At 36.8% G+C, this 25,505-nt stretch overlaps 1 protein-coding gene and 1 long non-coding RNA gene across 9 annotated transcripts; one reads left to right on the forward strand and one right to left on the reverse strand.

The window, feature by feature from the left end:
- Positions 1 to 8: 8 nt before the first annotated feature.
- Positions 9 to 13,667, reverse strand: LOC140823319 (piezo-type mechanosensitive ion channel homolog). Of its 8 annotated transcripts, none has more exons than XR_012116183.1 (6): positions 13,337 to 13,667; positions 12,922 to 12,998; positions 12,232 to 12,686; positions 2,013 to 2,169; positions 1,841 to 1,903; positions 1,320 to 1,677 (listed from the first exon to the last, which is right to left on the reverse strand). XR_012116183.1 is itself a non-coding variant. In XM_073184600.1 (6 exons), exons 2-5 carry the CDS (start codon positions 13,402 to 13,404, stop codon positions 1,843 to 1,845), a joined length of 363 nt encoding a protein of 120 aa, XP_073040701.1. In that variant the 5' UTR covers positions 13,405 to 13,467; positions 13,576 to 13,667; the 3' UTR covers positions 1,320 to 1,677; positions 1,841 to 1,842. The 8 variants fall into 8 exon arrangements, 3 of the variants coding, with proteins under 3 accessions (XP_073040701.1, XP_073040699.1, XP_073040698.1); XR_012116182.1 differs by having other exon boundaries at positions 12,922 to 13,018; XM_073184600.1 differs by lacking the exon at positions 12,232 to 12,686 and having other exon boundaries at positions 13,337 to 13,467; positions 13,576 to 13,667.
- LOC140823320 (uncharacterized) lies at positions 8,739 to 12,124 on the forward strand. The gene is made up of 2 exons (XR_012116186.1): positions 8,739 to 8,838; positions 8,875 to 12,124. It is a non-coding gene; the product is annotated as an uncharacterized lncRNA (long non-coding RNA).
- Positions 13,668 to 25,505: the final 11,838 nt, after the last annotated feature.

Consider the following 25,505-nt stretch of genomic DNA (forward strand, 5'->3'; position numbering starts at 1 on the left):
TCAGGAAAATAAGAATTATTTGATCACGAGAACTTAATGTATATTAAGAGGATAATCTTTAATTTTAGAAAAATCAAACGTAGAAGTTGGAGATTTATTCCTTTGATGGGCAACTAATCTTGCTTTTCCATCTCTGGCTCCACAGTCACATGCCTCCGGTATCCAAGCAAAATAAAGCCCTCTACATAAGGGATGTTGAAGTGCTACGCAAATAATGCCAACAAAGTCCTACATTCCCCTCTCCCACCAATTTGTATCTGTGATGCATCACTCTTGTGCATTTCGCTCTAGTGATCCTATAATCAACCAAGGACTTGGAGGAGCCTTCAAGCTATTGCCAAAATTTTCTTTTATATTGATGGTGTCTTTCCATGAATAAAAAACTTGACATATGAAGACTTATCATGGAACATTATTAGGTTATAAAACCGTTCAAACTAAATCACTGTGAAAGTCGTTTGAAAAAATTAGCAGATTTCAAAACTATAAGTAGTTTAGAAATTTACTTTATTTGACTCCATCTTTTCTTTACCATCATAACGCCAATAGGTGAGATTGTGTGTGTGTGTGTGTGTGTGTGTGAAAAGGGAATGGAGTGAGGGAGGGCTCAAAAGTATACCTCTTGCTCAAAAGGTCCAACTTCTCCAGACCCGGTAACCTGAAAATATCTTGGATAAATAATATAAACCCTAAAAACCTCCCAACTTCTGATCGTTTGGGAAGATCTGATGGATCAACGCTTCTTTCAAATTTCACAGTTTCCTTTCCTTTTGGCCGGTCCCTTGTAAGAACCCAAGAAAATTTTATATCCATGCTACCGCTGTTAAGAGAACGATAAACTGCTTAAGAGAACGGATAAACTGATTCTGAACCCCATCAGGGACAAGCCACATAGTACTTGAATCAGCTTGACAACAAACGACTTGGATGTCATTAACATTGTATGAGCTCATATATCCTTCAGGATCCACATCAACATTTACATTGAAATCATCCCATGAAAGTTTCTCACAAAGAGTTGTCTGGTACAAAGTCAACCTTCCACTGACTGTCTTGATATCCAACTGAAAACTTACATAATTTATAGGATTTGCTATGTTTGTCGGGTTACCATTACAGTATATCTGTAAGAGAACAATCAGCTTCCATTGGAAATAATAATCTTTGATATATTCCTTGTCATGTTTGATTTCATAAAAAATGTATCTTTTCAGTAAGCTTTTGCAGGATCGTCATGTTCCAATACAACACTTGACTATGGCTGATGGTTGAGTGATTTCTAACAATTGCAAGTTTTAGAACATGATACTTTCAGGAGATTCTCAGCAAGCAATTGAATTTATAAAATCAATGAGTAATACCAATGCTCAGATACCATTGAACAAAACAAGCACTAAAAGAAAATAAATGCTACAACAATCACCAAATAAAATGTTTTTTTACTATGATTCACATCACTATCTTTTCAAAAAGAAGAGAACATATACTCTTTTGAGGAGTTGAGCCACGAGCTACATACCAGCATGGGGGCCGGAATAACGCATATTAATATGAAGAACAGACATAGGCCATACCAAATCTTAGTCATTTTGGTTTGCTTCTCCTTGTTTGTGCTTTAGCTATGTTCAGAACATTATCGCACTTTACAAGGTACAAGTTTGAATTTATGTCTTCCAACTGAAAACGCAAAAAACATCGCCTTTTAAAGCAATCCCGATCTTGTGCATAGAAAATGATTCGCCAAACAAATGAATACACTCAATAAATTTGTCAAAGATTCACGTACTCAATTTAATACAAGTACTTAGAGCAACTGTGACACGAAACTCAAAGAACTCACCTTCAGCCAGTAATATTGCCGTGCAATCGCAATTCGTACAAAAAAGGCAAAGCACGAAAGAGCCTGTGGCCAAGATAATTATAAATGTGTTATAAAACTACTTTTTGAGCACTCTGGCAGATATGCTCACGGAAAGATAACAAAACTAACAACACAGCAAAGGAAGAATTACCTGAAAAGGCCTACAAAGTGGCTCATTAGAGACCATTCAATGAGTCCAACACAGCTGCAAAGGACAATGGGTAAAGAAATCCAGGAAGGATTGCAAATCCCTGCAACCGACTGCACAGCAGGCACTGCTAAGCAGGAAACGAGCCTAAGACGATAACCTTTGTTTTGGAACAAAATAAACTGTCAAATATGACCCAAATCTCTGGGAACATATAGAATCTAATATTTCTCGCAGAGAGGAAAAAATATATATTGAAACTGTGATTGCTGCAAATACAATAGTAAAATGTAAAAACTAATTTTTTAGAGAAATCATTGTCAGGGAGCTGAAAAAGTAAAATTGACTTCCCATAATCTAGGCATGAGTTGAATTAATATGCCCCAGTACCAGACTCATCATTGTACATTGGTGAAAAATATCAAGTCAATTTCGAATTCTTGTCTGGAGAGAGTGTGTTTGTGTTGAGAGAGAGAGAGAGAGAGAGAGAGAGCTTCTTTTGCATATATCCTAGACAATTAATTCCAAAGGTGTTTTTATTTTTCAATTTTCATCTAAATCCTCTTTCACACACCCTGAAATAAATATAAAAAACACCATTTTCTCAACATAATGATGAAATATTATTTGTAAATTGTGAGAACTTTAGATTGACGTGTCTCCTCTGATGACTTACATTTCCATCTCAACGCATGCAAGCTAGCCTTTAAAATTGAATTCATAAGTAAAGATAAGCAACACTTATTTTTTATAATTAATAAATAGTTAAAATTACCCAAGGTAATGGTAACATTTTACAAACCTATATGTTCAATAACTAATGAAAGATAACCACAGCATGACAATGGAGATGCTACCAAGCTAAATTTGTTCATGTGAATCTCAATAAAAGCAACAAGTCCCACCAGTAATTCCACAATCAGAAAATAAATTACTGTCAGAGTTCTCCAAGATTGAAACCTAAAAGCCATTAACATGATAAATAGTTATCCGTGCAATATCTTTCTATGATGATAAATCAGAAAGCAAAACTATCACATGCAGCGCATTCAATATTGGAACTCAAGATATTAAAAAGCAAAATAAGCATATCCTACTTCATAAATCCTAACGGAAATCTAACTCGAATATCATATACGATTATCGAATAAATTCATACTTTGATTTAGGATATTTGTAATTGATTTACTAACCTTTGTTCCAGATGTAACAATGTTCTTGGATGGTCCGATATCGATCACGAATAAAAAGAAATCAAATTTTCACAATCCAAATGCATAAACAATTGTGATATTTGGTTGTTGTCTTTGAAAGACAAGTCACGGCCCTCTTTTCTTGTATTGAATAATGATCATTATCTCATCTATGATGTAGGAAGATTAGGGAGGTTATTAGATAATAACCACTCCCTCCAATAAATTTAAATTACTAATTTGAATTGTTGGGATCGGATCGGATTGTGTCGGGTCGGGTTAACCCCTCATGGGCGACCCATTACCATTAACCCATATATATAAATTCTTACATCTCTCGCTCGCACATTAGGGCTAGACATCTTATCTAGATTATCACAATCATATATCACCAATTTCATACAAGCAAATAGATCGTGTGACCAGCGAGCATATTAAATAAGAGCTAAGAGATATACACCAGTTAAGGATATATAGCAGCTCAATTCAAAACATATTTATGAGGACATTTTACTCGTTATACCTCATATTTATTTTATTACACTAAACAACGTATCTTTTATCCCAAAATTAAGAGCATACTTGATTCAAAACTATTTATATATGTATGTATTCACAATTATGTTCTACCAACTAAGTTAAACATAATTAGCCGACTCGTGAATACAAAATAAGTGTCAAAACTAAATCTTCCTTTCCCACTAGAATCTTTATCTTAGCAGCTTTCTTATACATGTACCGGATTACCGAATCATCCATAGCTATTGGTATCATGCTAAAGTAGCATCACTAAAATAAAATTAAAGAGACTGTTGAAAGTCTTAAGGGTATAATATTATGTTTATATATAAACCAATGGAACTCACACAATGATCTGGGACTCAACTAATCATTATCCAAATGGTCACTCTAGCACACGCTGTATGAAACATGTGCTAAAATGTGTTTCTTCCTCTTTGGAAGCATACGTCAAAATTATTTTTTACACTGTACAGATCTTAGTTTAAGTGTGTCTCAACACTTAACTTGAGTTTTCACTTTGTTTATCCTCCAACACAAAAAAAAAAACTCTAATCTGACTATAAGATAAGTTAAATGGATTATGGGAAAATCCATTCCAATTACAATAAAAAATGAATATGTATTGATTTGTTCTCAACAAAACCAATATTAACAAAACCAATATTGTCTCATCTCTGCATGCTTCTCAGCACCAGAGGTGATTGCTCGTGTGAGTGTCAAACATATTTTCAATTTCCAGATTAGTAATTCATAAAGTGTACACATTACACATAACGAAAACATCATTATAATAATGAGCATAATGTCTTAAATACATGTGTTTAGTTACAATCATATCCTACGTAGTACAAGAGATCTATAATATGATCTAAAAATATGTCTCTTGGTATTGGCTTAGTAAACGGATCAGCCACCATCATGTGTGTAAGAATTTATTTCAAAATCACTTCTTTCTTTTCAACTATATCTCTGATAAAGTTGTACTTCGTGTCAATATGTTTGGTTTTTCCATGGTATTTGGGGTCTTTTTTGTAAGCAATTGTTGATTGACTGTCACAATAAATCGTTAAAGCTCCCACTGGACTGCTTACGATACCCAAATGACATAGTAATCTCTTCAACCAAACACTTTCTTGCACTTCAAAAGCACACGCCACAAATTCTGCTTCCATTGTGGATAGTGATACACAAGTTTGTTTCTTGCTTCTCCAAGATATGCATCCATTATTTAGCAAGAAAGCATAACCATAAATTGATTTACGCTCATCTAAATCACCACCCCAATCAGCATCTGTCTATCCTTTCAGTGTTAAATCTTTTCCTTGATAACAAAAGAAGTAATCTGCAGTGCCTTCTAGGTATCTTAGAATCCTTTTAACTGCACTTCAGTGTCTTCTTCCTGGATTAGATTGATATCTGCTGACCAGACCCACGGCATAACAAATATCGAGACGTGTACACATCATTGCATACATCAAACTCCCAACTGCACTAGAATTTGATACTTTAGACATCTCATGGATTCTCAGAAGTGTTTGGACACATTTCACGACTGAAGCTTTCACCTTTGGCCACCTGAGTATCGATGGGTTTGCAATTAGACATTCTAAATTGTTCTATAATCTTTTTAATGTATGATTCTTGAGACGGTGCAAGAAGTTTTTTAGAACGATCTATGTGAATTTTAACACCTAGAATGTAATCTGCCTCACCCATATCCTTCATTTCAAAATTTGAGGACAACCACTTTTGCTCCGTGATATCTCAAATATCATTGTCTAGAAGACTCCTTAAGGCCATAAATTGATCTATTTAATTTAAAAACTTTATTTTCTTGACCTTTAACAACGAAACCTACTTGTTGTTCCATGTAGATTTCTTCCTCAAGTTCTCCATTGAGGAAAACAGAACTTAAGGAAAACTGTCTTAACATCCATCTGATATAATTCTAAATCCAAATTGGCAACTATGGCCAATAATAAACGAATAAAAGTAAATCTTACTATTGGTGAAAAGGTTTCTTCGTAATTAATACCCTCTTGCTGAGTGTAACCTTTTGCCACTAATCGAGCCTTACACCTCTCTATAGTTCCATCAGACTTTCACTTAATTTTGAGAACCCATTTGTTCCCAATAGTTTTACGTCCCTTTGGAAGTTCAACTAGTTTTCAAACTTGGTTTGATTTCATTGAATCCATTTATTCTTCCATTGCATTCATTCTTTTGTCCTTTGAAAGACAAGATAGAGCCTCATCTATGTTCTTAGGCTCTTCATTATCTACTAAAGATATGACATAAGCATGCCCTTCAATCTCATAGTGACGTTTGGGCATACATTTCCTATTACTCTTTCGAACTTGGTGATCAGATGAATCAAAATGATCAGGATTGTTCTCACTAGGATCACATGAACCATTGTGATCATGATTCTTCCCATTGGAATTAATCTCACTCGGATCAAATGAATCATTGTTATAAGGATTTCTCTAGTTGGAATCAAACAATAACTCATTTACTTGAGCTTTTGATGATTAATTTGGCAACAACTCATTTTTTGAATTGGACAAATCAAATAAGGGTTAATACCATTTTATTTCACAAAATTCATTCTCCAGAAATTTTACATTTCTTGATTCAATCTCAATAATGCTTCCATCGTCTTGTTAACCAATGAACACGTAACCCTTAGAATGTTCAAAGTATCTAACAAAAATACATTTCTTTCCTCGAGGACTCAACTTTCCATATTTACTTGTAGAGTCATAAATATATGCAGCTGATCCCCAAGGTATAAGGTTACTTAGGTTTGGTTTTCTATCAGTCCATAAGTCATATGGCATGGAAAGAACTGACTTTGAAGGCATCTTGTTTAGAATATAGGCCGTAGTTAATAAAGTATCTCCCCAAAAAGAAATAGGCAAATTAGCTTGCGCCATCATGGACCTTGTCATGTCTAACAATGCTCTATTCCTTCTTTCAGCAACATTATTTTGCTGAGGTGTGTAAGGAATGATCAATCATCTAATTATACCTTTTTTATTACATAGATCCTTGAATTGATTAGACATATGTTCACAGCCTCTGTCAGTTCTCAAGGTCTTTATTGTCTTATCCATTTGATTTTCTACTTCATTTGCGTAATGTCTAAAACATTCCCATGCTTCAGATTTATATGAAATCAAATCGACATGACGACCATAACGAGTGAAATCATCTATAAATGTATGAAGTGAGAAGCTCCATGTCTAGGCTTCACATTTATTGGATCACATATGTCTGAATGAATCAATTGCAATGGAAATTCTGGCTTAATTGTTTTTTCAAATGGTTTTCGTGTCATTTTACCAGCAAGACAGTGTTCACAATCCAACAAATGAAGTTTAAACAGAGAACTTAAAAGTTCTGCTTTGATTAGTCGATCCATCATGTCTTTCTCAATGTGACCTAGTCTAGCATGCCAAGTGTAAGCATTCACATTTGCGTTACTAGATGAAGAAACATTTAACGAATACAACGATCAACATAATAGTTAACATTTATCTGTCACAATCCAACACGATAAAATCATTCCTAAGATGGAACCATAATACATATTACCATAGTAGATACGAACAAGATTACTACAAATGTTCAAACTGAATCCTAGTCCTAACAACAACAGATACTAGATTTCGTCGAATCTCTGGTGCATAGAAGACATCATGTAAGATAAGAGTTCGGCCATCATGGAACTCTAGTTTGCAAGTGCTGATGCCTTTGACTTCAACTTTAGCATTATTTCCTACATATATCCATGTCCCTTTTTTTTCTTCCTTCTTAAAATTCCGAAGGAATTGAAATACATTGTATTGAAATTTTTTGTGTGGCTATACTTGATCTATAATTAGATTTTTATGTGTTTTACTACATATATATATAAATATATATGTGTGTGTGTGTGCCAATAATATTAAGAATGAGATATTGTTATGATATATGGAAATTTTTCATCTTGAATATTAAATATGAAGGTTGACTTTTGTGTCTAATCTAATATTTTCTCTTATCTTAAAGATATGGCAAGAATTAAACATACTCTTGGTATTCTCCGGGGAACAGCAAAGTTCAAAGAGCTCTGGAACGAATAGCAAAGTTTCACATGTTTAAGCATTATAAAATGAATCTCACGCACACCTTGCCTCAATATATTAAAGTTTGGGATAGCAAACGTTTATATTTTATGTATTTGGATCATCATTTTGAACATGATATAATAGTTGGACTATTAAGAGATTCTCTAACTGGACGTTGGAAGAGCATAATCGATGATATACTTAACCAAAAGGGATCAATGATCTACCTTGATGAGTTGAAGTCATCATTGATTAAGAGATGGGAGAAAGAGGTTGAACTTGAGATGGAGAAGACATTATCTTTACAGATAAATTCTGGAGTTCGTCTTTTGAAGTTCGCTCTATCAGATAGGCTCTCGAAAGGAATGACCAAAATGATAACACACATGTGCAATAAAAAGAAATTAGTTTTACCCTTAGAAAGATGACATGTTATTATGTATGTTGATTTCGATGTTTTTATATGAATATGTTATGTGATATATGTAATATAATATGTGACTTTTTTATGTTTAAATAGAAGCATGTATTGTAAACTTTGATGTTAGTTTATTACAAAAAATTTTGTCTACATAATTTCATTGGAATTTATTGAGATATTTCAAATCGAGTGGGAGTTTTTTTAGGTTGGAAGATTGAGTATTTTCTCACCTAACATCAATTGAAATTTTATTTGTTAGTTTGAAATTAAATTTATGATGATGCAACATTACGATTGTAGATGATGATTGAGAACCTGGTGACTTTTCGAGTCTTTGCCTTATGTTTAATCATTATAGATGTTAATTTAAAATACAAAAGAGAAGTGTACATTTAATGAGAATTAACATGTATTATCACCTCTAAAATAAACAGATCATTGCATCAAAATCTATCATTACTGATCTCAACAAGATGACAAACTGAATGGTGACAATTATGATACTCGGCGCCATAAGATTGGGTATGTGCTCGATGAGCAAGATGTCTTAGAGGGTATCAACCAGATCATGTAAGATCCTGGTGTGGGTAACACTGCTTAGCAGAGGAGAGATCAAGAAGCTTACCAGGCATGGAAAAAGAAAGATTTCACTGCTCGTGCTATACAGGTTAGTTCAGTGATTGATGATCTCATCCAAGAATGTTAGCAGCATCTCACTGCTCATGACATTTGGGTGTACCTGAGGGAGAAATATAGAGGTACTACTGTCACTCGTCTGAGGCAATTGACCATCAAGTTTGACACTTACAAGAAACAAGCTGATCACAACATCAAACAACCTATGTCAGTTCTCAAGGCCTTTATTGTCTTATCCATTTGATTTTCTACTTCATTTGCATAACGTCTAAAACATTCCAATGCTTCAGATTTATATGAAATCAAATAGACATGACCATAACAAGTGAAATCATCTATAAATGTAATGAAGTGAGAAGCTCGATGTCTAGCCTTCACATTCATTGGACCACATATGTCTCAATGAATCAATTGCAATGGAAATTCTGCCTTAATTGCTTTTCCAAATGGTTTTCGTGTCATATTACTAGTAAGAGAGTGTTCACAATATAACAAACCAAGTTTAGAAAGAGAACCTAAAAGTTCTGCTTTGATTAGTCAGTCCATCTTGTCTTTCCCAATGTGACCTAGTCTAGTATGCCTATTGTAAGCATCCACATTTGCATTAGTAGATGAACAAACTTTTAACGAAACACAACAATCAACATAATAGTTAAACATTTGTCTGTCACAATCCAACACGATAAAACATTTCCTAAGATATCCACAACCATAATACATATTACCATAGTAGATACGAACAAGATTACTACTAAAGTTCAAACTGAATCCTAATCCTAGAGAACAACAGATACTAGATTTCGTCGAATCTCTGGTGCATATAGGACATCATGTAAGATAAGAGTTCGGCTATCATGCAACTCTAGTTTGCAAGTACTAATGCCTTTGACTTCAACTTTAGCATTATTTCCTACATATATCCATCTTGCGCCGCAAGGAACTCGACGAAAATCTACAAACGCTTCACAATCTCTAGTTACATGGTCTGTTGCTCCTAAGTCTACAATCTACACGGGATAAGATTCAGTTAAGTTAATAAAACAAGTACTAGAGACACATATAGTACTCACAAAAGCGATATTAAGTGCCATTTTTTTAGGCTCAGAGCAATCAAGAGCGAAATGATCAAATGCTTGGCAATTGTAGCACTTTATTTTGCTTTTATCTTTCTTTTTCCCAAACCTCTTACGCTTATTCTTTTGGTTTGGCTTGAAGTTGTTCTTCTTGGACCCTTCCACAACATTTTTCTCTTTCCTGTTTTTCTTCCAGTTCTTAAAGCGTTTAAAGCCCAAAGCTTTCTTGGAACTGGATTCAACCACAAAAGCACTTGTCATGGACTTAGCAGCACCAAGCCGCTCATCCTCAAGTTCAACATGGCGAGCAGCATCAAAGAAAGTCTTAATGCTATCATTGTGAGTCAAATTGACTTTCAGATGCTCCCATTTTTCAGAAAGAGATCGGATCGAAGCTTGAACATATTGCTCATCAGAAAGGATATGACCAGCTGAAGTCAATTCACGTATCATGTTTGAAGTAATTCTCAAATGTTGTTTGATGTTGTGGTCAGCTTGTTTCTTGTAAGTTTCAAACTTGATGGTCAATTGCGTCAAAACGAATGACAGTAGTACCTCCACATTTCTCCGTCAGGTACACCCAAATGTCATAAGCAGCGAGATGCTGCTAACATTATGGATAAGATCATCAATCACTATGCTAACTAATATAGCACGAGCAGTGGAATCTTTCTTTTTACATGCCTGGTAAGCTTCTTGATCTCTCCTCTACTAAGGAGTGTTACCCACACCAGGATTCTGTATGATCTGGTTTATACCTTCTAAGGCATCTTGCTCATCAAACACATAACCAATCTTATGGCGCCCATTATCATAGTTGTCACCATTCAGTTTGTCACATTTGTTGAGATCAGCAATGACAGATTTTGATGTCATGGTCTGCTTATTTAACAGGTGATAACACACGTTATACTCATTAAATATACACTTCTCTTTTACATCTTTAATGATTAAACATAAGGCATAAACTCGAAAGTTCACTAGATTCTCAATCATCATTTATAATCTTAATATTGAATCATCATAAATTTAATTTCAAAATAACAAATAAAATTTCAATTGATTTTAGGTGAGAAATACTCAATCTTCAACCTAAAAAAAACCCCAATCAATTTAAAATATCTCAATAAACTCCAAATAAAATTATGTAGACAAATATTTATTGTAATAAACTAACATCAAAGTTTACAATACATGCTTCTACTTAAACATAAAAAAAATCACACACTATATTACATATGTCACATAACATATTCATATAAAAACATTGAAATGAACATACATAATAACATGTCATCTTCCAAAGGAAAAAACTAATTTTCTTTTATTGCACATGTGGGTTATCATTTTGGTCATTCCCTTCGAGAGCCTATCTGATGGAGCGAACTTCAAAAAACGCACTCCAGAATTTATATGTAAAGATAATGTCATCTCCATCTCAGGTTCAACCTCTTTCTCTCATCTCTTAATCAATGATGACTTCAACTCATCAAGGTAGATCATTGATCCCCTTTGGTTAAGTATATCATTGATTAAGCTCTTCCAACGTCCAGTTAGAGAATCTCTTAATAGTCCAACTATTACATCATGTTCGAAATGATGATCCAAAATGCATAAGATATAAACGTTTGTTATCCCAACTTTAATATGTTGAGGCAAGGTGTGTGTGAGATTCATTTTATAATGCTTAAACATGTGAAACTTTGCTATTCGTTCCAAAGCTCTTTGAACTTTAGCTGCTCCCCGGAGGATACTAAGAGTATGTTTAATTCTTGTCATATATTTAAGAAGAGAGAAAATATTAGATTGGACACAAAATTCAACCTTAATATTTAATGTTCAAGATAAAAAAAAATTCATATATCATAACAATATCTCGTACTCAATATTATTGGCAAATATATATATATATATATATATACACACACACATAAAATTCTCATTATAGATCAAGTATAGCCATACAAAAAATCCCAATACAATATATTTCAATTCCTTCGAATTTTTAAGAAGGAAGAAAAAACGGTGAACCATATTTATGGGTATTGTCCCTCTATATTTATTTCATGTGATCATGTGATCCATCATTTTCATATTTATTGGACCCATCCTTTTCATAAATATGAAACATAGGATTATAAGTATTCCACTTTTTAAATATACACATGCTCTGATACCAATGACAGAAATTTTACTCGAATATCGTATATGATCATCGAATAAATTCGTACTTTGATTTTGGATCTTTGTAGTTGATTTACTAACCTTTGTTCCGGAGATAACAATGCTCTTGGATGGTCCGATGGAAAGGAATCAAATTTTCACAATCCAAATGCATAAACAATTGTGATATTTGTTTGCTGTCTTTGAAAGACAAGTCACAACCCTTTTTTCTTGTATTGAATAATTATCATTATCTCATCTACCATGTAGGAAGATTAGGGAGGTTATTAGACAATAACCACTCCCTCCAATAAATTCAAATTACTAATTTGAATTGTTGGGATCGGATCGGGTAGGGTCGGCAACCCATTGCCATTAACCCATATATATATAAATTCTTACAAATCCAAAAAGTTTTATCCACCAAGCATCTGTGCTGCCCTATTGCCAATTCGGAATAGCCCATAAAATGAGGAAAATGACTTGCAGAACAATGACAAGAACTGAGTACATAAGATCAAACCAAAAGCATAAAACCCTTCCCTTGAATCTGAATCCTGCATGATTTCATAAAAAAGAGCAGCAGAAACAAAACATCAATTAGGTTAATATTTGTGAAAAGAGGGGGCAACTTAAGACTAATATTATTGAACATTCGCTGCAGAACATACAATCATACTACAAATAATGATAGGGGGTACAACTAAACAAAGTCGATGCATGCCTTAGTCTCACAAGAATGACATGGCAAAGAATACTAAATCAGATTGATATTCAAAATAAAATGTTTACCTCTTTTGGGAATATTGAACTGTAAAACCACAGAAGTCACCAAATGAATGAAGGAAATCAAACTCCAATTCAGGAACCTAGCGGCAAAATAGCATACCTCTTAGACAGAAGAACAAGATCAAGAAACAAGAATACTGGAAAACTAGCCTGATGGAAAATCCAAAACCCGTAGAAAACCCAAAATCCAAAATACATAACTACAGACATATATTTCTTTCAATTCTCTAGCACCCATAGAAATAGGACTTATAAAACATTATTGAATTGGATTAAAACAAGACGTTCGAGAGATAAGTTTATGAAAGGTTAATGCGTCATTCTTCCAACGGACACCTATATTCCATTTTCACATAATTCATATACAGTTTTTTCGTTTTATAATCAAAATATAGACAAGAAAGCACGAATCACATACCTGTCAAAAGAAGCAGAGGCAACACAAACCCGCAGAGAATTCTTGTCATTGTCAGATCTTTCTACCATCCAATCTCATTACAGTTCGAAAGATTATGACATGGGAAATTTTATTTCAAGATACAGAAAGCCCTTGTCATCAACAAACCAAAAATTTGAAAAACGTTGATAGAAGGAAAAAAAATCATGAAAAATTTCAATAAGCTCGTCAAAAGCATTCAAGAAAAGGGAAATTCCAACCGACAATCGAAATTCCCTCGTGCCTCGAAGAATTCAATGCGGATTTGTTGGCGAACATCCGGTCAAACATATAATACAAATCTGACAATATATATTTTGTTAAAATCTGGGAACAAACGGGAAAAATTTAAATGATAATAAAACGTTCGAGCTGGGCAGTGTGCACTAGCGGTTAACTGGGCCGGGTAGAATCATCGAAGCCCATAGAAATTGTATTGGGCTTCATGTTGGATTCGAACATACTATTTTGTCAACCTATCCCTATGGATACGGAAACTTTAATCCAAAAATGTTTTTCCAAAGACACATATACATATATACTAGTTAATCTGCACAAGCAATTATGTGTACAGTTGTTTTATCATTATCGATAGATTAAAGTGAAATTTGACAGATTATAAAGGGACTAAATTGATATTTGAATTGTTGAAATAAAAAAATAAAAATAAAAGTGTGTGTTGAATTTTAAAAAAACAAAAAACAAAAGTGTAATATTAGTATCATATATGGGTAAAATTGGAAAAAAATTTTGATGTCCTTCCTAGGTGTTATTATCATGTCATCAACTTTAATAAATATATATATATATATATATATATATATATATATATATATATATATGTTACACACAATGTGCACATTTATGTGAGTACTGATGAGGTGTCATTCATCTATTGAAACTAAAAAAAATTATATTTCATCACATCCAATAAGTGAGTGACACAACATCGGTTTTCACATAAGTGTGTGATATATCAAAACTGTATTTTCGTCCATAGTTGCAAATTCTGGGAAAAATTGAATCAAATACACAAAATATCAAAACTTATTGCGCTAATACCAAATTTTGATACATTAGAATACTATCCGTCAAAGTTAGTGTCTTTCTTAAAAGTGAGATTCAAAACTAGGCTTCATTTCCAATTGGAATCTTGTCGATCTCTTGATAAGTGGTGAATAATAATGATTTATGGCTTGATGAAATAACTTTATTTATGTAAAAGATAGATAGATATATATATGAGAATCGGTTCGGAATTATCAAACGTCTAACAGAATTTAAAGAAATAGAATAAGTCCATCATTTGCCATTTCTTTTACTACTTCCAACTTTACTTTTTCTATTCATTTCATTATATATTCATATTTTTCGCGATTGATGAAATTTTCAATTTGTCACGCCCCGGAACGGGGGTTGGTTGACATCGGCGTTGCTCTCAAATTTACATTCGAAAACAACAAGCCTCAGAAGTACAGAATTTCAGAAAACCCAGTCTTTTATTCATAATACTGAATATTCATTGTCTGATACAACTCAATAATAATGTTTTACAGCGGAAATGTAAAACCAGTTACAACATCGTCTTAACAAATGCAGCGAAATAAACATAAATAAGAACTGATAACAACGGTCTTCATCACCAGCCCCAAAACTGACGTTGCTCCTCTTCTTCTATCAACTCTTCCTCATTTTTATCTGAGATGGGTTTGGTGGGTGAGTGATATGATTGCCACTCAGTAAGCGGGGGCGGGAATAACTCCCAGTTTCGAAATCGTTTTCAACAGAAACAGTAATACGATAATATACAGAGAACTCTTGTTTTCAGAACAGTAATCAGAACTCAGAAATTAAAGAACAGAATTCAGAGTTAGTAAGCATTGAGCACGTTAGTGAATTTCATGGCTAAACTGATATCAGTCCCCTATATGTTCTCTCCTCTAAGGGGTGAGGCCAGAATCAGAATCAGAATCAGAATTCAGAAATGTTCAGAATATATATTCCTACCATTAGTTCACTAGGGAGTTTCAGTGCTTCAAAATCAGAAATCAGACATACAGAAACTGAACTTTAAAACAGAATTATTAAACGCATTTCAAGATATTTACATATAAGCCCACTTACCGTAAATTGCTAGAGTTTCGGTTGAAGTCTACTGAAATCTGCTTGCCTCGCTACTGGACTTTACAGCTTCGAAAATGCACTCTCTTAGCTCTAATTTCAGATGATAACTCAAGGTTTTGGTAAACCAATTCAGGTGTTTGAGAGTGATATTTATAGGTGAAATTCTGACTGTTAGCCTCCCAATTAAAGGCCATAATCTGACATTAACAATCTTTATTTCGAGTTAAATGCTTCAATTACAAGTTCAAGCTGAATCAGTAACTGTCTGCTGGAATTTCGTGCTGCTGTTGCTGCTGGATTTTATTTGTTGTCTGCTGCTGGATTCCAATCTGTTGGAAAAATACCAGCTTCTGAAATATTAGCTTCTGCTGGCTTCTGAAATATTAGCTTCTGCTGGAATTTTTAGCTTATGCTGAAATTTGCTAGCTGCTGGAATTTCAAGTTCTCACACAGTTGTTCTTTTTAATTACAATCTTTGAATTCTCCAAATGTCGGAGAAAATGCATCTTATCAAAATATTTGCGGTCGTCAAATTAGTCGTTTGCTCTTAACCGTTCTAAACCTATTCGTTACAAAGATTTAATTTACTAATCATTAATAATTTAACTCTTATATATTAATTTTTACATAAAATATTGACAAAAACTTGTGTGATACTGTATCACGGATCATATTTGTGAGACGGATATATTATTTGGGTTATCCATGAAAAATTATTACTTTTTATGCTAAGAGCATTATTATTTATATACAAAATAATTCTGGTTTTATTGCGGTGATTTAATTAGATGCATGCAGAAAATGAGAGATTAATATTGAAGGATATCTTTGTTTTCTTCTTCCTCTAGCCAATGCTGATGAATTTCTTTGTCTTTTACTCAACCACTCCTTCACTCGATCCGTAACTATATTTGATGCATTCATGCCAAGAAAGCATAGCAAATGCAATTAAGGAGGAATTAGGGTTTACAGGTGTTGGTTCAAGAATTCATGGACATTAATTTTTAGCATGCCTGTGTGGTCTTACTAGTTTACCACTTCTTTCGAAACCTCCGCGCAAATATCATCAGTCGGTTGGCATGACTGGCGGCAGCAACTACAATCGGTTCGCGACATGCACCGAATGTATCGGGTTCGAGAGTTTGACTGAGAATGACATCCATTGTTCGTTAACCGATCCGGTTCAGTTGGCGGCCGAATCATCGCCTGTGCGGAGATCAAGAGAGGAAACGAAGCAGTGCAGGGTTTTTCCGCCGTTTCTGACGAGCTTGTGCGAGAACGGACGGCCAAGATTCAGCCTGGTGAAGATGAGGGACAACGGCAGGCTGGGGATCACGGCGGTTCCGAACAGTGGACCCGAGGTTTTGGTGATCCGTTCGACCGGAGAAGAAGGTGGCCATGTGGGAATCCGATCCCTTGACAATTTTGGTGCTTCTGAATTTTAATTCGGTTTATTTCTTGTTTGCGGTTTTCGGTTAATTGGATTTGACCTACTATGGAAATATTGTATCCTTTATAATAAAATTTTGGGACTGGTTTTCTACATTCATTCTTCTGAGTTTTCTTTGAAGTTTAATTAATAGGAATTTCTATTTTAAACTAACTGATTCAACTTTCGATGTCCAAAACTTTCTTGAAATTCGAAGAATGTTCTTTAATATCTCCCAAATTTTTACTGAAAATTCAAAATTTCCATCAAAAAAATTCGTCAAAATGTTTTTTCTTCTAACGATATTATGTGTTTGCCACAAGCTAGATTTCTTTTTCGAGTTGTTTTGTGATATGGAGGTAGTGTTTACAAATGCTTATAAACAATAATTTTACAAATTTGCAAAAAAAAAAAAAAAAAATAGGAAAATTCTATATTTGCAAATATGACTGCAGTTGTCGGTGACATTTTTTTATATTTATAAGTTGAAAAAATATAGTGGACTCTAGTTTAAAATCGCTCGGACATGAGTTTGGTCGGACACGAGTTTCGATGAGTTATTGTGACAACGTTGAGTCACCAACTATAGTTTTCAAAGTATTGAATATACAGTGGAGTGTCTAATTTAAAAGAGTATATCTCATATTAGACGAATCGACCAGTTAATATTTACTGTGAAAAGTAAAATTTTTTTATAAAAAATAATGAATTTTCATTGATCGAGTTACGTCGAAGATCCGTGTCGCAAATCATGAGATGATCTCATATGAGTTTTTGTGAATTTAAAATGGTCGGGAACAAGTTATTTCGGGTAACTTTGGGACGTCAAGTCACCAACGATAATTTTAAAATATTGAATAACTAGTTGAGTGTCTATTTTAAAATTATCGGACACGGGTTTTTTCATGTAATTATGCGACGTGGTGTCTCCAAAGATAGCTTAAAAGTGTCCAGAGTGTCATATTTAAAATTTTCCAGAACAAGTTTCATTTGCATAATTTTGTAACGTGGAGTCGCGAATGATGGTTTTAAATGTGTATAATATATAATAGAGTATAAAATTTAAAATGGTTCACAAATATTTTCGAGTTATTTTCTTGCGTAGAGTCGCCACTGATAGTTTTAGAAGTCCCAGATATATAGAGTCGATCGACTATCTAAATTAAATTTCGAGACACGAGTTTTTCGAGTTATTTTGTGACATGGAGTCACCAATGCTAATTTTAAAAGTGTCAAATATATGATAGGGTCTCAAATTTAAAATTTCCGTGCATGACTTTCTTGAAGTTATTTTTGAGACGTAGAGTCGCCGACCATTGTTTTAAACATGTCGAGTACATACTCGGGTATCAAATTTAAAAATGTCGAACATAAGTTTTTTCGAGTTATTTTGTGACATGGAGTCGCCAACAATAGTTTGAAAAGTGTCAAATATATTCAAGAGTATATATTTTGTGACGTTGAATCACTTATGGTAGTGTCATAAGTATGGGATACATAGTCGATTGAGTAGATTATGGAGGAGATCTAAGTTTTTTAGTGTATGATGCAAATGAAGTAATGTTTAAATTAAGCTATTCATAATGGCTTTTGATGATATATTCCTAATCGTTTTGAGCACGTTTATCATTTTTAATATTCTAGATTACAGTATTAAAGATGAGCATTTATTCCTCGTTCAACTTACAGTCTCAGTATATCTTTAAATATATTAAATTAAAATGGGAAACTTTATTGTTTTTTAAAAAGAACTGGGGAAAATTTGCAATCTTGATTCTTTATTTTGGCTTATTTGTCACCGTGATATTCTATATTTTCAAATTCAGTGTTAATTTATTTCTTTTTATTTTATTGCATGTTTTGTGTAAGTGGCAGACCCAGGGCCTTACATTTTGTCTTTTTTCCATGGGAGTGTTTATACAGCAGCACACTTCAACATGTTCGTCTCACGTGCGACAACTTGATATAATAAATATGAAAATGAAGAATAAATTGGATACCTAGATTTACGTGAAAAACCCCTAAAAACTATTAGGGTAAAAACCACAGACAAGATGAAAAGAGTTCTATTGTAATATTTTATAGTATATCTAGTAGCCCGAATCCTATTTATTTAAATAAACATGATTAAGTATCTTTAATTAAGTAAATCATGTGTAATTTGGCTTTAGAGTTTGTGTGAGTAAGCCGAGGTATAGCCAGAAAGGGAAGAGCAGCCCGGGAAGGGAAGAACAGCCCGAGAAGGGAAGATCAGCCCGGGAAGGGCAGAGCAGCCCGGGAAGGGAAGAACAGCCCGGGAAGGGAAGAGCAGCCCGGGAATAGTATTTGGTTGACACGCCTGCCGGGCAGGTGTCAAGTGCATGGTAATTGTTGGACACGTTCATGCATGTAAGGTGAGGTGTCTTTGTGCATGCTGCCTAGCGACAGATGTCCGGATGCATGGGATTTGGTTGACACGTTCATGCATGTAAGGTGAGGTGTCTTTGTGCATGCTGCCTAGCGACAGATGTCCGGATGCATGGGATTTGGTTGACACGTTCATGCAGACTGAGGTCTATAAATAGGCCATGGGATTTCTCATTGTGGAGGGGGTACTGTGTGTGTAAATGCAAGTTTTAGCTATCTAGAGCAGCCCAGAAAGGGAAGATCAGCCCGGGAAGGGAAGATCAGCCCGGGAAGGGAAGAGCAGCCCAGAAAGGGAAGAGCAGCCGGGAAGGGAAGATCAGCCCGGGAAGGGAAGAGCAGCCAGGAAGGGAAGATTAGCCCGGGAAGGGAAGAGCAGCCAGAAAGGGAAGAGCAGCCCGGGAAGGGAAGAGCATCCCGGGAAGGGAAGAGCATCCCGGGACTGAGCAGCCGGGCATAGCCGACGGTCCGAGAAGGTCAGTCAGGGAGCTCAATATTGTCAGGGCTGACGACGGACTAGACCCGATTGATAGGATTTCCTGTGGACTAGGATTGCTTTACTAGAGGTACGAAAGTACTATCCGAGATATCCTGGTCGAGTATACATTCTTATATGTGTTGCATGATTATTTGTTGCATTGATATATGTCATATGATGCATGCTATTATGTCACGCTTATTGCTGCATGTTACATTTCATCTTGAGCCGTATCTCTTTCGAGATAGCCTTTATTGTTGAGATGTATCTCTTTCGAGATAAGCTATATCTTGTGGGGCCGCTCAGCCCTGTCTTGTGGACGCATGGACACCGAGAGTACACAGTGGCCGACGGGTCCGGAGGGCTTCGGTGATCCGGGACATTTTAGGTCCACGTCTGATCTTGTAGTGGATGCAGTGACCCAGAGGAGTACCGCGCGGCACTATCCACTTGGCGCCTCTAGACTGAGCATATTGAGATCTTTTGTGACTCCCGTTTCTTGACTACCCTGGTATCATATCATAGCATGTGCATTTCATATAGGCTTGTATACTCATGCTTTTGTACTGGGCGTTCTTATCGCTCACGTCCTCGGTTTTGTTTATCTTGGACACCCCATTCCCACGGGGCAGGCCTCAGGTTGGATGGCTCAGGAGGAGGATGATGAGGACGTTGAGTAGCCGGTTGGTTTAGTTCTTCAGTACTGTTTGTTTCGATATGGTTGTACCGTATATTTTTATTCTGAGTTATTATGGACTTCATTTGGGTTGTATATCTATCGTTTGTTGACCATTTCCGCAATTATCTCTGATTGTTATTAATTTAGTTAATTGCATGCTTAATTCTTGATTAGTAGGTGATTCTGGAACGGGTCACTACATTTATGGTATCAGAGCATGCATTTGATTTTGGGATATAGATTCTGTTTTGGGATTTTCGTTGACCATTTTACCATTTTCCCCATTCTATCTTGTAGCGATGGCTGACCACCTTGGTGATGAGAGTAGTCAGGGGAGTGTAGGTCGTTGGGGTGACCAGGACGATCGTAGGCGTCATCGTGAACATCGTCATCGTCGTGATGGCCCTAGGCGTTTTGAGATGCACCGTTTCATTCAGATGGGGCCTAAACCTTTAGTCGGTGGCGAGACTCCCGATGTTGCTTAGGATTGGTTAGAGAGCATGGAGAGTTGTTTCCGTGCATTCCAATGCACCGAAGAGCAGCAGATGGAGACCCTTGGTTTTCTTCTCGAGGGCCGTGCGCGCAAGTGGTGGCGATCGACTTCTGCACCGATAGTCCAGGCTCAGGGTAGGGTGACTTGGGCCGAATTCCGTGCAGCTTTCATGCAGCTATATTTTCCTCCAGCCCTTCGCCAGTCAAAGACGATTGAACTTCTGAATCTTAAGCAGGGTAGTATGTCTGTTGATGCATATCAGCAGAAGTTCTTCGAGTTGTTGCCCTTTGCTCCTCATATTAGTGGCAGTTCTGAGGCCAAGTATGACCATTTCCTTCAGGGTCTTAACCAGGAGATCTTTGATCGAGTCACTGTCTGCGATAATCCTACTTCTTATGATGGGTTAGTGAACCGGTGTCGCCAGGCAGAGATCAGTCTCCAGCGTGGTAGGTCTATTCTTTCTTCTAGACCTCCGAATACTTTGAGCCCTCGATCTCAGTCTTTCAAGAAGTCTGGTTCTTCTTCTGGATCTGGATCTGGATCTCGATCTAGCAGTGTTTTTCGCTTTGGTAAGAAGAAGGTTTCTTGTGTGCATTGTGGAAAGAACCATCCATCGGAGCAGTGCCGATCAGCCGCGGGAGCTTGTTTTCAGTGCGGAGAGATGGGTCATCTTAAGAAGAATTGTCCTCAGTTGCGAGGTGGAGCAGGATCTGGTTCCGGATCTCAGACGACTGTTCAGCAGAGGATGCAGGGTCAGGCAATGGGTAGTTCAAACCTTCGACCTCGTGCCCAAGGTCAGGTATTTGCGCTGAACCAGGATCAGGCTGCAGATGAGACAAGGAGAGTCATAGCAGGTACTTTTTGTTTATGCGGTATTCCTGTTTTTGTTCTTATTGATACCGGAGCATCACATTCATTCATTTCTGCACGATTTGTTAAGCGTCATAAGTTACCGTATGTTTCTCTAGACGTCATTCTTTCCGTTTTTACTCCGATGGGTCATTCGGTGTTAGCAAAGCGTCTAGTGATGGGTTGTCCTTTAGATTTTGAGGGTAACGAGTTGACTGCGAATCTTATGATCCTAGAGATGGAAGATTTTGATTGTATTCTGGGTATAGACCTGTTGACTACCTACCGAGCTACTGTGGATTGTTACCAGAAGCTTGTTCAGTTTCGTACGACTGAGAGCTCTAGTTGGTTTTTCTATGGTGAGGGAGCGCGACCTCCGATGCCAGTGGTATCTGCTCTGAAAGCCTGTCGTGCTTTAGAGTCGGGCGGGGAAGGGTACCTCATCTATGCGATTGATTCATCCACAAGTAGTGTTGGTACAGATGATATTCCAGTGGTTTGTGAATTTCCTGATGTTTTCCCAGATGAAATTCCTGGTTTTCCTCCGATTAGAGAGGTGGAATTTGGCATCGAGTTAATGCCAGGGACTACACCGATTTCTCGTGCCCCCTATCGTCTTGCTCCGTCAGAGATGAGGGAATTGAAGCAGCAATTGCAGGATCTTCTTGATAAAGGTTATATTCGTCCGAGTGTTTCACCTTGGGGAGCTCCAGTCTTGTTTGTCAAGAAAAAGGATGGATCGATGCGATTGTGTATTGATTATCGCCAGCTGAATCGTGTGACGATCAAAAACAAGTATCCATTACCTCGTATTGATGACTTGTTCGATCAGCTTCAGGGTACCTCTGTTTACTCCAAGATTGTCTTGCGATCGGGTTATCATCAGATGAGAGTCAGAGATGATGATATTTCCAAGACTGCATTTCGTACTCGATATGGGCATTACGAGTTTCTAGTTATGCCATTCGGATTGACAAATGCGCCAGCGGTGTTCATGGATCTGATGAACCGAGTCTTTCGGGATTTTCTAGATCAGTTTGTTGTGGTTTTCATCGACGATATCTTGATTTATTCTCACAGTGTGGAAGAGCATACTCATCACTTGAGGATGGTGTTGCAGATTCTTCGCGAGAAGCAATTGTATGCTAAGCTGAGTAAGTGCGAGTTCTGGATTAATCGTGTAGTATTCCTTGGTCATGTGATTTCCAAGGAAGGAGTTTCTGTGGATCCTAGCAAGATTGAGGCAGTGCTGAATTGGTCACGTCCGACGACAGTGGCCGAGATCCGTAGTTTTCTAGGTCTGGCAGGGTATTATCGTCGCTTCATCGTGAATTTCTCTCAGGTAGCTAGACCATTGACGCAGCTTACTCGGAAGGATGTTCCATTTGAGTGGTCATCTGAGTGCGAAGATAGTTTCAGAGAGCTTCGTCGACTTCTGACTTCTGCACCTGTTTTGGCGTTACCGTCAGGATCTGATGGTTTCAGTGTTTACACCGATGCCTCCTTTCAAGGCTTAGGGTATGTGTTGACGCAGAATGGTCATGTGATCGCTTATGCTTCCAGACAGTTAAAATCTCACGAGGAAAAGTATCATATTCATGATCTAGAGTTGGCAGCTATTGTGTTTGCGCTGAAGATCTGGCGTCATTATTTGTACGGTGTTCAGTTTGAAATCTTTACTGACCATAAGAGTCTTAAGTATCTGTTCACTCAGGCTGAGTTGAACATGAGACAACGTCGTTGGATGGATCTACTTAAGGATTATGACTGTGTGATCAAGTACCATCCAGGTTCTGCGAATCTCACAGCCGATGCTCTTAGTCGCAAGGTGAGAGCCTCTGCACTTCAGACCAATGCTATGTCTAGTGCTGTCCAGGATTGTTGTTCGTTGGGGTTTAAGTTCAAACATCGGAAAGGTATGGAGAGCATTCGTGTTGCTACCATTTTATCTGAGCCAACTTTGTTCACTCGGATTCGAGATGCTCAGATGTCTGATCTCAAGACTCAGAGATTAGCTCGGTTAGTTGGTGGAGATAGCAATTTCCATTATCAGTTTAATGGTCTTCTGTGTTTGTCTAATCGGGTTGTAGTACCAGAGGATGATACTTTGAGGGAAGAGATCTTGTCTCAGGCTCATCGAAGCAAGTTGAGTGTTCATCCGGGAAGCAATAAGATGTATAAAGATTTGAGGACACGATTTTGGTGGAAAGGGATGAAGCGCAGCATTTATCAATTTGTCTCCAAGTGTCTAGTTTGTCAGCAGGTTAAGGCAGAGCACCGTCGACCGGGAGGATTATTGTTGAACTTACCTATTCCTGAATGGAAGTGGGAGCATATCACGATGGACTTCATTACTCACTTGCCATTGTCTTCGAGGAACAGTGATGCTATTTGGGTAGTGGTGGATCGACTCACCAAGTCTGCTCATTTTCTGCCATATAACTGTGATTTCACTTTCGATCGTATGGCTCGATTGTATATTCAAGAGATTGTACGTTTGCATGGAGTGCCAGTCAGTATTGTTAGTGACAGAGATCCTCGTTATACCTCACGATTTTGGGGTAGTTTCCAGTCAGCATTGGGTACTTCAATAAGTTTGAGTACTGCTTATCATCCAGAGACCGACGATCAGTCAGAGAGGACTATCCGTACACTTGAGGATATGTTGCGAGCTTGTGTTATGGATTTCGGAACCGCTTGGCAGGATCATTTGCCTTTGATTGAGTTCGCGTACAACAACAGCTATCATCGTAGTATTGGTATGGCACCATTTGAGGCGTTGTATGGACGACGTTGTCGTACTCCGTTATTCTGGGACGAAGTTGGGGAACGACATGTTGAGGGACCGGAGTTAGTCCAGCAGGCTATTGATAAGGTTGCAGTAATCAAGAAGCGGATTAAGACTGCTCAGGATCGACAGGCTAGTTATGCGAACACCAAGCGTCGACCTCTTCAATTTCAGCCAGGTGAGAAAGTGTTTCTCCGAGTTTCGCCTTTTCGCAGGATTTTGAGATTTGGTCTCAAGGGTAAGCTATCCCCAAGATTTATTGGTCCCTTTGAGATATTGGAAAGCGTGGGAGATTTGGCTTACAGACTTGCATTGCCGCCGTACCTATCAAGTATTCATGATGTGTTCCACGTATCTTTGTTGAGACGATATGTAGCAGATGAGTCTCACATCTTACATCCCTCTGAAGTTCAACTTGATTCGGATTTGTCTTACGTGGAACGACCAGTTCGGATTCTCGATCGCAAAGACAAGGTGTTGCGGAATAAGATCATTCCTCTTGTCTTAATTCAGTGGCAGCGCAGAGGCACTGAAGAAGCCACTTGGGAGTTAGAGAGCCGTATGCGTTCAGAGCATCCAGAGCTCTTTTGAGTTGTACTGTAGTTGTACTATGGATGTATGTGTGTTTTTCCGTTGTAAACCAAACATCGGTTGTATTCAACAGTATTTTAGCTGTTTTTCGATGCTGTGATTTCGTTTCGTTCTTCTTCTAGCCTGATTTCGAGGACGAAATCTTTTTAAGTGGGGGAGAATGTAGTAGCCCGAATCCTATTTATTTAAATAAACATGATTAAGTATCTTTAATTAAGTAAATCATGTGTAATTTGGCTTTAGAGTTTGTGTGAGTAAGCCGAGGTGTAGCCAGAAAGGGAAGAGCAGCCCGGGAAGGGAAGATCAGCCCGGGAAGG

This window comes from Primulina eburnea, chromosome 2 (genome assembly GCF_022965805.1).
Source record: "Primulina eburnea isolate SZY01 chromosome 2, ASM2296580v1, whole genome shotgun sequence".
Taxonomy (NCBI): Eukaryota; Viridiplantae; Streptophyta; class Magnoliopsida; order Lamiales; family Gesneriaceae; genus Primulina; species Primulina eburnea.

Coding starts and splice junctions, on each gene's coding strand:
- LOC140823319 (XM_073184597.1), bottom strand. CDS start 2,986: ATGTTAATGGCTTTTAGGTTTCAATCTTGGAGAACTCTGACAGTAATT. Junction 2,170..2,811: donor ATTAGTTATTGAACATATAG/GTTTGTAAAATG, acceptor TCCAAAACAAAG/GTTATCGTCTTAGGCTCGTT. Junction 1,904..2,012: donor CACTTTGTAGGCCTTTTCAG/GTAATTCTTCCT, acceptor TCTTGGCCACAG/GCTCTTTCGTGCTTTGCCTT.